The 12,507-nt window shown below is 41.3% G+C and overlaps 1 protein-coding gene across 1 annotated transcript; it reads left to right on the top strand.

Moving 5' to 3' along the window:
* Nucleotides 1-1,810: 1,810 nt before the first annotated feature.
* Nucleotides 1,811-11,911, top strand: LOC131933604 (uncharacterized; the record flags this gene model as incomplete). Its single annotated transcript, XM_059290300.1, has 5 exons — nucleotides 1,811-1,919; nucleotides 4,758-4,912; nucleotides 9,185-9,401; nucleotides 10,390-10,553; nucleotides 11,680-11,911. Coding segments are annotated over exons 1-5 (832 nt in total), but the record flags the coding sequence as incomplete, so codon positions are not given.
* Nucleotides 11,912-12,507: the final 596 nt, after the last annotated feature.

The following is a 12,507-nucleotide window of genomic DNA, read 5'->3' as shown; positions in this document are numbered from 1 at the left end:
AGAGCTAAAGTTACAATAACAGTTTTGCTACAGAGAAACTAGAGCTAAATTTACAATAACAGTTTTGCTACAGAGAAACTAGAGCTAAAGTTACAATAACAGTTTTGCTACAGAGAAACTAGAGCTAAAGTTACAATAACAGTTTTGCTACAGAGAAAATAGAGCTAAAGTTACAATAACAGTCTTGCTACAAAGAAACTAGAGCTAAATTTACAGTAACAGACAGCATACTTACGGAGAAATTGTAGCTAAAGTTACAATAACATACAGTCTTGATACAGAGAAACTATAGCTAAAGATACAATGCCATTCTTGCTACGGAGAAACTAGAGCTAAAGTTACAAATAACAGAAATCTTGGTACAGAATAATGTGAACTGTGATACCATAACAGAAAGCATTGGTAGGCCTACATAGCAGCAGAACGATTAGCTACTCTTTGACCTATAGAAGTGTGCATGGCTTATACATTTTCGTGAACCAAATGAACGAATGACAGCTGGACTAACGGAGTTTTTTGAGCGGCTAGCGTGCTTGTTTCTAGTATTTATTCAGATAAAGGGAGATGGGATGTTCAGGGGGGTGGGGAAGGGGCAACTCCCCCTCTCTAAAGAAGCACCGACCCGGACTAAAAAACGTAATTATATATAGGCATACAAACTTATACTTGATCCGGATATTTTGAGTGCTCCCCTCTCCCGAAAGTTTCGGGTGCCCCCACCCCTTCTCATAAACTAATGCCTGAACTAATTATAATGGGTTACCTTATATGTGGAGGTTCGCTATATCAAGTTTAAGTGATCAAATTATATGTAGACGCCGTATGAGTGGTGGTATATGTATAACAGTAACCTCGAGACTAAAAGCTTATCATTGGGACACTATTCTAAAGTGCAACATGCCTATCAAATAGTAATATATCAAATGCTTTGTTTATTTGTTCGTTTATGTGTTTAACAAGGTATTAAAATATTTTATTATGAATAATACAAAATATGTGTTCATGTTTTAATTATATTCACTGCACTGTGTGAGTCGATCACTTAATTAACAAACAAAAATGGCAATTTTGCTCTCGCAGTTAATTAAGTAAAACAGGTAATCTAATGTCACTTGTGTACAGTTACCAAATGCAGTGGCGTAGCGAGGTCGGGTGTCACCCGGTGCGGCACTTAATGGTGACACCCCCCCCCCCCAGAAGCATAGAGACCCTTCCCGGGGACAAACTTTCAAATTTTCGATTTGCACCCCCCCCTCAAACTTTCGATTTGCACCACCCCCCTCAAACTTTCGATTTGCACCCCCCCCTCAAACTTTCGATTTGCACCCCCTCCCTCGAGATTTCTCTATATATTTTGCTATGTTTTACCTTGATGTCACCCCCCTAAATGGTGTCACCCGGTGTGGTCCGCAACCCCCGCCCCCCCCCCCCCCCCCCCCTCGCTACGTCCCTGACCAAATGCCGCTAGAATAACTACATTGATGATAAATGTTGCCCAATCGCTAAACCTAGGTCTATGTTTATTCCTGAATTAACCAAGATTGCGTTACTTTTCTAGTCGTAAACATTTCGACGTATAAACTTCGTTCAACAGTTACCAGAGTATTTAGAGGCAATCGTGCCTTATCTGAATGTGGTTCGAACTAAGGAATTTTAGCTTTAGCAAACTTGCGTTTTAGCAGCCCGACCAAACCTATTCTAATATTTTCTTGAACACACTTATATATTGCGCACCAGGAATGTGTTGAGTAAATTGTGTACCATTTCACATTCAGATTTAAAATAAAACACGGAAGTCGCACAACAGTGGTGCAACTTGTAAACACAGAGAAAATAAATAAACCATCATCAACAAATGAACATGCTGTTTATTGTTCTAGCGTTATCAATGCTCTGTGGATGCCAAGTCGCCGCAGATTGTGAGTTCAAATCATGCTTTATGAAGAGATAGTTGTCAACATTACAATTAGATTCCTGTTTAGAAAATAACAGTCCATAGCGCAAGGGGAGTAGAGTTCACCTGTTTTTGTGACCTAGGCATATGAAGGAATAGTGTGTGAGCATCATACAAATCCCTTTTTACTTTCCCTATCCTGAGTTAGGTACCCATTAAGGCTGGTTAGACAACAACGATCTAAGGAAACTTGAGTTAGGTACCCATATTAGCTGGATAGACTCAGAAACGTTCTAATTGAAACTTGAGTTAGGTACCCATCTTAGCTGGATAGACTCAGAAACGTTCTAATTGAAACTTGAGTTAGGTACCCATCTTAGCTGGTTAGACTCAGCAACGTTCTAATTGAAACCTGAGTTAGGTACCCATCAGTGCTGGATAGAATCAGCAACGTTCTAATTGAAACCTTAGTTAGGTACCCATCTTAGCTGAATAGGCTCAGCAAGGTTCTAATTGAAACTTGAGTTAGGTACCCATCAGAGATGTGTATAATCAGAAACGTTCTAATTGAAACTTGAGTTAGGTATGCATCAGAGCTGGATAGACTCAGCAACGTTCTAAGGAAACCTGAGTTAGGTACCCATCAGAGATGTGTAGACTTAGCAACGTTCTAATTGAAACTTGAGTTAGGTACCCATATTAGCTGGATAGACTCAGCAACGTTCTAGTTGAAACTTGAGTAAGGTACCCATCAGAGCTGTGTAGAATCAGAAACTTTCTAATTGAAACTTGAGTTAGGTACCCATATTAGCTGGATAGACTCAGCAACGTTCTAATTGAAACTTGAGTTAGGTACCCATCAAAGCTGTGTAGAATCAGCAACGTTCTGATTGAAACTTGAGTTAGGTATTCATCAGAGCTGGATAGACTCAGCAACGTTCTAAGGAAACCTGAGTTCGGTACCCATCTTAGCTGGGTAAACTCAGCAACGTTTTACTGCACTAAACCCGGATTCGAACTCGAGACATTCAGATTGTAAACACAACAACATTAGTTACGATTTGCCTCACATAGGAGGGCGACACGCTCTGACAGAACTGTTCATGTTTAAAATACTTAGCAATATCGTTCTCATCACGCAACACTCTTCTAAAAACATACAACATACGCTATACAATTGCCTGTTTCTGATATTTTATTTTATTTTATTCAGCTAAAAACCAGTGGCGTAGCTAAGGAAGGGCGGGTAGGGCGGCCGCCCCGTGCTCCGAATCTAAGGGGCTCTAAAATGATTAAATTGAATTATAAACAGTCAAGTTTAGGAAAGTACGCGGCTACTAAACACTGTTAACTGTTTTCTATAACAATTGTGTGGCACTACATTACAAACATTTACGGGAAAGTGACTGGGAAAAATTGCAAACAACCTATGCGGGGGGGGGGGGGATGCTTTTCCACCTACTTGAAAAAGTATGTATATACATACAAGAAAAAAAAGGGGGGGGGCGCAAAATTGATTGTTTGGAATGTGTCGCTAAGCCTCTGTTAAAAACACTAAATCATTTACTCCTATGGTAAAGTATATGCTACTCTATATCAATACCAATTTCATGCAAATCTTGTATTGCACATTTATTTTCTGTTATACAATTTTCTATTTATGATATTTCTATTTATCCAGTTGAAAACACAAACGCATTCACTCCTTTAGTAAAGTAGGCCTGTATGTTATTTGAATACAAAATACATTTCTTACAATTCTTGCATTGAACAGAAACGTATAAATATATAATACGATTTTCTATTTCTGAGATTTTAATTTATTCAGTTTAAAAATACAAACGTATTCACTCCTTTAGTAAAGTATATGCTTTTCGATAACAAAACATATGTCTTGCAATTATTGTATTACACAGATATAAATCTATAATACGATTTTCTGTTTCTGATATTTTAATTTATACACTTAAAAACACAAAAGTATTCACTCCTCTGGTAAAGTATATGCTATTAGATTAAAAAAAAATATTGCATTTTTTGTATTGCACAAATTCGTATAAATCTATAAAACATATGTCCTGCAATTATTGTAATACACCGATATGTATAAATCTATTATAAGATTTTCTATTTATAATACTTTAATTTATTCAGTTAAATACACACACATATTCACTCCTTTAGTGAAGTATATGTTATTTAATATCAGAACAAATGTCTTGCAATTATTGTTTTACACAGATATGTATAAATCTATAATACGATTTTTCTAATTCCAATATTTTAATTTATTCAGTTAAAAACACAACCATATTCACAAATGCCTTGCCACGATTGTATTACACAGATATGTATACACATATAATAAGAATTTCTATTTCCAATATTTTAATTTATTCAGTTAAAAACGCAACCATATTCACAATTGTCTTGCCTTTATTGTATTACACAGATATGTATAAATCTATAATACGATTTTCTGTTTCCAATATTTTAATTTATTCAGTTAAAAACACAACCGTATTCACAAATGTCTTGCCTTTATTGTATTACACATATATGTATAAATCTATAATACGATTTTCTATTTCCAATATTTTAATTTATTCAGGCATAATTCAGCCATAAAGTGGTTAAAACACAACCATATTCACAAATGTCTTGCCATTATTGTATTACCTATATATATATATATATATATATATATATATATATATATATATATATATATATGTCTTGCCTTTATTGTATTACACAGATATGTATAAATCTATAATACGACTTTCTGTTTCCAATATTTTAATTTATTCAGTTAAAAACACAACCATATTCACAAATGTCTTTCCATTTCTGTATTACACAGATACGTATAAATCTGTAGTACCCAAGCTAGTGAAGCAGGGTGAGCCCTATGTGATTTACTGCGACCCCATTCTTGCAGGAGTTACGGAAAAATCCCAGGGAGTTATAAATTTAAAGCTGACCTACAAAAACTACTTTGCTAAAATAGATCTTAAGGTAAGTCTCCAAAACAGACATAATTACCAGACTATCGGGCGGTATAGACATTTGTTTTGAAATATTGTATCCAGTGTTTCTTCCAGGCTTTTTTTTCTCCAAGGGAGGGGGGGCGGTAGACTTTCTTCGGTGGGGGGGGGGGGGGGGGTGCGGACACTGTTAAAAGTATAAATTTTCTATATAAATTATATAAATTTCATTTCGTTCGTGGGGGGGGGGGGGGGGGGGGAGGCGAGATGAAGAGATGCCTGGAAGAAACTCTGATTGTATCTAATCTGCCAAATCCCAACGGTACAATTTCATGGAAACATGTAATTACAATATTAATTAAGATTTTATCCCCATTTGATTACTCTAAATTCAATACAACCATTCAAACCAATTAATTTAACTTTAACAGCTTAGTTTAACTAGTTCAAGGCCGACACATGAATGTAGCACCTGATTAGATTAGAGACACTGCGTCATACAAACCAATCACCATATTCAACATAAAACCCCGACCATAGTATATTTTTCTTCTTAATCCCATTCGTGCCCAAGACACATGGGGCAGATGAAGTAGAATTTATCTGATTCATTGACCACGGCATATTAAGCGATAGTGTAGCCTGGGTGGACCCACTGATTCGAACTTGATACTCTTGGGTTAGCAGTTTAGATATCTACCGCTTGGCCACACCGCCCCATCCTTTTTAGTATACCGTTGACAAATAAATTAGTATTTTGTAATTTTTCATTCATCTATAATAATAGTTTCGCTGTCTGTCTGACAAGAACGCTCTGTCTGACAAGAACGCTCTGTCTATAATAATAGTTTCGCTGTCTGTCTGACAAGAACGCTCTGTCTGACAAGAACGCTCTGTCTGACAAGAACGCTCTAGAGAAAACACAAGCAATTTAAAAACATGCACAGTAATTCGAAAAACGAAATATGACGTCGACACATTTAGCGTAGAGTAGAACATAATCTCAAACCAGAGAGTGCACACAGTAATGTAATGACGTCATTGATTCTCGCGTAAACTTTGAAAAAAAAGGAAATGTTGTCTAATCTAAATGGTTTGCGTGAAGAGTTTCTTGCATACAATTCTTCGGGTAGGGGCGAAGCCCCACCCCCCGCGTAAGAACGTCTGAGCCCCCTCCCCCCCTCCCCAACTCAAAAGAAATTCCTCATCGATACTCTATAATAAAATTACCGCCTAATTAATGTGTCTAATCTAAAAAGTGGTTTTCTTGCAATGGGACGGTAGACATGATTTTTTTTAAGGGGGGGGGGTGGGGGGGTGGGGGGGTGGAGGGGTGGGGTGGGGGGGGGGGGTGTGGGGGGTGTGTGCGGGTGGGGGGGGGATGGGGAGTGATGTGTGGGGGGTGGGTTGGTTTCAGTGTTTCTTTCAGACTTTTTCCTCCCCGGAGAGGGGTGGGGGTACTTGAAATTTTCGGGGGCGGGGGGTAGAATTTTCTGGGAGGGGGCGGACACTGGAAAAAGTATATAATTATATTTCGTTGAATGGGACGGTAGACATGTTTTTTTGGGGGTGGGGGGGGTGGTGGAGGGGTGGGGGGGGGTGGTGTGTGTGGGGGGGGTGGTGTGTGTGGGGGGTGGGGGGGGGGGTGGGGGGGTGTGGGGGGGTGGGGTTGGTTTCAGTGTTTCTTTCAGACTTTTTCCTCCCCGGAGAGGGGTGGGGGTACTTGAAAATTTTCGGGGGGCGGGGTAGAATTTTCTGGGAGGGGGCGGACACTGGAAAAAGTATATAATTATATTTCGTTGAATGGGACGGTAGACATGTTTTTTTTTTTGGGGGGGGTGGGGGGGTGGGGGGGGCGGTGTGTGGAGGGGGTGGTGTGTGGGGGTGAGGGGTGGGGGTGGGGGTGGTGTGTGGTGGGGGTGGGGGTGGGTGTGTTGGGGTGAGGGGTTGGGGTGGGGGTGGTGTGTGGTGGGGGGGTAGGGGTGGGGGTGGTGTGTGGGGGTGAGGGTGAGGGGTTGGGGTGGGGGTGGTGTGTGGTGGGGGATGGGGGTGGTGTGTGGGGGTGGGGGGGGGTGGGGTGGGGGTGGTGTGTGGGGGGTGGGTTGGTTTTAGTTTAGAGAAAAGAGACAGCACTATCAGCCTAGCGCCCTTTGTACCCTTCCTCAACGGGCCATTTTTCTCGTCTATAATAATAGTTTTCGCTGTCTGTCTGTCTATCTGACAAGAACGCTCTGTCTGACAAGAACGCTCTGTCTGACAAGAACGCTCTAGAGAAAACACAAGGAAAATAAAAACATGCACAGTAATTCGAAAAACGAAGTATGACGTCGACACATTTAGCACAGAGTAGAAAATAATCTCAAGCCGGATAGTGCACACATTAATATGACGTCATTGATTATCGAGTAACATTCAATACAAAGGCAATTTGGTCTAATCTAAGTGGTTTGCGTGAAGAGTTTCTTTTATACAATTCTTCGGGTAGGGGCGAAGCCCCCACCGCCCGCGTAAGAACGTCTGAGCCCCCCCCCCCCTCCCCAACTCAAAAGAAATTTCTTCATCGATACTCTAAAATAAAATTACCGCCTAATTAATGTGTCTAATCTAAAAAGTGGTTTTCTTGGCAATGGGACGGTAGACATGTATTTTTTTTTGGGGGGGGGGGGGGGGGGGGTGGTGGAGGGGTGGGGGGGTGGTGGTGTGTGTGTGGGGGTGGGGGTGGGGTGGGGGGGTGATGTGTGGGGGGATGGGTTGGTTTCAGTGTTTCTTTCAGACTTTTTCCTCCCCGGAGAGGGGTGGGGGTACTTGAAATTTTCGGGGGCGGGGGGGTAGAATTTTATGGGAGGGGGCGGACACTGGAAAAAGTATATAATTATATTTCGTTGAATGGGACGTTAGACATGTTTTTTTTTGGGGGGGGGGGGGGTGGAGGGGGTGGGGGGGTGGGGGGGCGGTTGTGTGGAGGGGGTGGTGTGTGTGGGTGGGTGGGGGTGGTGTGTGGGGGTGGTGTGGGGTGGGTGGTGGGGGTGGGGGTGGTGGGTGTGGTGGGGTGGTGGTGTGTGTGGGGGGGTGGGGTTGGTTTTAGTTTAGAGAAAAGAGACAGCACTATCAGCCTAGCGCCCGTTGTACCCTTCCTCAACGGGCCATTTTTCTCGTTGTTGAAATAGTTAGGACTATTAATATAAGAAATGTACATAGAAATGTTTCATAGTTATTATATTATGCACGTTACCTATTCAACCATGCCCCCGAGATAAACGTTTTAGTATTTAAAAAATAAAAACTGCATAAAACTACAAAATCCCTCTCACCCATGTTCTGTAACTCCTCTTAAAAATGGGTTCTATATTTCTTTGCTTGTTCTCTGGAGGTCATAATAGTCTTTCCCGGTTTGTGCTTTGGATACATGCAGCAGATGAAGTTGAGTTTGAATGTTTTAATGACCTCGATATTCAAGGGGATGTTGTGGTCAGCATTATGCCCAGCCACCTCAGTGAGGCAGGTACTCATCAGAATAGCGTAAACACAGAGACGTCCTAGAGATTCGAGAGCGATCCAAATTCGGAATTTTCTATTATATATATAATAATAAGTTGCGGACGGAGTGGTCTAGCGGTTAGAGAGCTGGACTACTAACCCGTAAGTCACGAATTCGAATTCGGGTTCAGGTCAGTAGACCGACCCTGACGCAACCCAACACTGATGGGTACCTAACTCACGTGGCTACAGGACATTATCCCTCCCCCCACCGGAAATTACCCCCCGGACATCCCCTCCGTATTTACCCCCCCCCCGCTGGAGCGATTACCGCCCCTGTCAATTACCCCCTTCCGTGAATTACCCCCCACTCTCAAGTAGAATCCTAACTCTAATTAGAATTCTATACCTATATACTACTTTAATCCTAACCTTATGAAAAAGACCAAAACATAAGCATCCAACTTAACACTAAAGGCAAAACCAACGCTAGATATTTGTTTAGCCCTAGCCCTAGCCCTAGCCCTAGCCCTAGCCCTAGCCCTAGCCCTAGCCCTAGCCCTAGCCCTAGCCCTAGCCCTAGCCCTAGCCCCTAGCCCTAGCCCTAGCCCGCCCTAACTCTGTCCGGGGTGGGAAATTACTCCGGAGGGTAATGTCGGGGGGAAATGTCCGTTGGGTAATTGACGGGGGGGGGGGGGTGGAAATAAAAGCGGCTAGGCATAGTGCTGACCACACTATATCTCCATATGCCGAGGTCACATAAACTTACAATACTTAGTATTATTTTAAGATAACTTTTTTTTGAAACAAATATATTTAAACACAGGGATTTCACAAAAACCTCCCACCCGGGTGGGTCGGTTTTCAGGAGGGAATGTACGGCGGAAAAAACGGGTATGAATTGTACGGTTTATCAGCCATACGTATCAAAGTTGTAGTCGAGCAAGCTGAAGACACGGAGAGCGGCCAAGTTTGTTGCGGTAGTGAATACGAATTCTTCGGCAGTCGTCAGGAGTACATACAAGAATGTCAGGAGGTGAAAGGTCGGTCTATTGGAAGTACAGTAGTGTAAAGTAACTACAGTCAGGGTTTCTTCCAGGCAATTTTTTTTTTACGGTGGTGTGGGGGGAATGGGGGCTTGAAATTTTCGGGGGGGGGGGAGGAGAAATTTAAATTTTTCCTGGGTTGTGGCGGACTTTGGTAAAAGCATATATTTTCTATATAAATTCAATTTTTTCCGGGGGGGGGGGGGGGAGGGAAGGGGCGGAGTTATAACTATAGCAATGTAAAGTAACTACTGTATTTCGGTCAGTTTTATACAATGCAAAATGTTAAGTGTTTAAAGTATTTCGGTCAATTATACATAATACAAAGTACCTTCAGTATTTCGAGTATTATAAATACTGCACTGTAAAGTTAATACATTATGTCGGTCATTTTAAATACAGCAACATAAAGTAACTGCAGTAATATAAATATAGTTATGTAAAGTAACTATAATATTTCAGTAAATTATAAATACTGCAAAGTAAAGTAACTACAGTATTTCGGTCAATTTTAAATATAGGCCTATAATGTGAAATAACTACTGTATTTTGGTCCTTTATCTAAACTGCTTTGTTTTTTTTGAAAAAAGTCAATTGTAACAATTAACCCCTAACTATAAGACGATGCAGAGTTTCGAATTAGTCTGTTAAGGTTGTTTACCAGAAGACAATAGCGTAGGAGACAGAGGGAGGAAGATAAAGAATGAAAAAAGAGAGTGATAATCAGAGAGACAGAGCTAAAGAGGGAGCGTGAGTGAAAGAGAACGCAAAAAGTAGAAATATGTCACGATGAAGCTATTTTTATCTTAAGCAATGCATTGTAGATAAGAGTATACAAGAGTATATATCATTTTCTCTGTTTGATATTTGTGTTACATTGATGAATACATTCATATAAAAAAAACTGTTTTCACATTGATAACACTGCAAATTTCATTGTCAACAGTACATACAATGTAATTGTTTTAATCTGTGTTTTATTCAGTCTCCAACAAAGCGTTAGTGGATCTCTCTACACCCGGCGTGGGGAAAACTGTGAATGTTTTATGTCAAGTCGACTTCGTCGTAGATATTGAAACCTCTGAACTGGAATATGTAATGCTGGCATGGGCTAATCAGCATTCATATATTGAATATAGCATGTCAGCAGTGAGTTGGTTTGCTTTTATTAAGACGTTTTTAACAAAAATTATGAATCAGGACAAATGTATATGTCACAACCTTTTTGTGTGACTGGGTTCACGATATAAACTTGCCACAGGCCTTTCTCCTACCTTTATCTATCACATACGAAATCACAAGACAAGCCTTCTTTTACGTTCTATATACATTTATTTTGTCTTCACATAGACAGCGTGTTCAGCCAACTTACGCCATGTTCTTGCCTTCCTCTCTCACGCATGCGCACAACTACTGTCTTTTTCTGATGCAATCTCAAAAACACACTCCCAAGATACGATCCAACAATGTTTCACTGTTATAGTATACGTGATTTGTAATTTACAAAAATATGCAGAGGGTATACTTTCTGAAAGTAAAAATCCCTTTGCAAACCTGACGGTCTATGGGGCAAGTGAAGTATAGTTCACTTGTTTCTGTGACCTCGGCATATGAAGAGATAGTGTGGTCAGCACTATGCCCAGCCGCCTTTACTTTCCCTAACGTGAGTTAGGTACCCATCAGAGTTGGATGGACTCAGGAACGTTCAACTGACTTGAACCCGGATTCGAACTCGATACTTACGGATTAGTAGTCCAGCTCTCTACCGCTAGACCACACAGTCCCTTTTTGCGAGCGTGGCCTAAGTGGTAGAGTGCTAGACTGCTAACACAAAAGTCTTGAATTCGAATTCGGGTCCAAGTCAGTTGACCATATGGGACGTAGTGGTCTAGCGGTAGAGAGCTGGACTGCTAACCCGTAAGTCTCGAGTTCGAATCCGAGTTCAAGTCATTAGACTGTCCCCGAGTCAACCCAACTCTGATGGGTACCTAACTCACGTTAGGGTAAGTAAAAGCCCTAAAAAAAAACCCTAACCCTAACCCTAACCTTAACCCTAACCCTAACCCTAACCCTAACCTTAACCTTAACCCTAACCCTAACCCTAACCTTAACCCTAACCCTAACCCTAACCCTAACCCTAACCCTAACCCTAACCCTAACCCTAACCCTAACCCTAGCCCTAGCCCTAGCCCTAGCCCCAGCAGTCATCAAATCTACGACTCGACCACGCCGTCCCACACATCATTAACAAACCAACATGCCTGTACAACTTCAGAATGAGCCGAACCAAACGAGTTCGCTCGTAAAGGCCAGCAAACCACACTGGAGCTACACGCACACTGGGACTGATGTGAACAGCAACCGCCGGTTTAACACGAAGGGAGCCACACTGGGGATAACAATCAGTAAAGTTGAGCTCGAGGACTCCGGGTTTTTCTGCTGCGGTTTGATTTACTATGACCATGAGGATGCGAGGAAGTATGAGCACAGATGTCAATATATGCACGGTGAGATTATTATTGTATGGCTTGATACAGCATTGTAAAGCAGTATGATAGATTATCCTGTATATTGGGTCTTTTCTGCTGCGGTGTGATTTACTATGACCGTGATGATGCGAGGAATTATGAGCAAATATGTCAATATATGCACGGTGAGATAATTAGTGTATAGATTGATACAGCATTATAAGTCAGTATAATAGATTATCCTGTATATTGGGTCCATCAGCTAAGTGGAGAGATGCGACTCCCCCCCCCCCCCCCCGAACGAAATGAAATTTATATAATTTATATATAAAATATATACTTTAACAGTGTTCGCCCCTCCCCCTTGAAGAAAGTCTACCGCCCCACCCCCTAAAATTTCAAGTGCCCCTCGGAGAAAAAAGTCTTGAAAAAACAATGCCTGATACATAGGCTACATGAGGATTTCTTAACTTCGGCCCCAAGCTTTGTGCTTGGATTTAAAATGCGCAATCATCCCATCTCTATTAGACTATGGAGCCAAATATAGAAGATTTCCATTTTGGGTTCTTACGTTTGTTTTTAAATGACTAGGGACAAATCTAGACTTATAAACGATCGAGAAATTCCGAGCATCT

This window comes from Physella acuta, unplaced genomic scaffold, assembly GCF_028476545.2.
Source record: "Physella acuta isolate Inbredline_101_S28 unplaced genomic scaffold, ASM2847654v3 ptg002571l, whole genome shotgun sequence".
NCBI lineage: Eukaryota > Metazoa > Mollusca > Gastropoda > Physidae > Physella > Physella acuta.
Note: the sequence above shows the minus strand (reverse complement) of the source record. Positions and strands in the feature narration are given on the sequence as shown.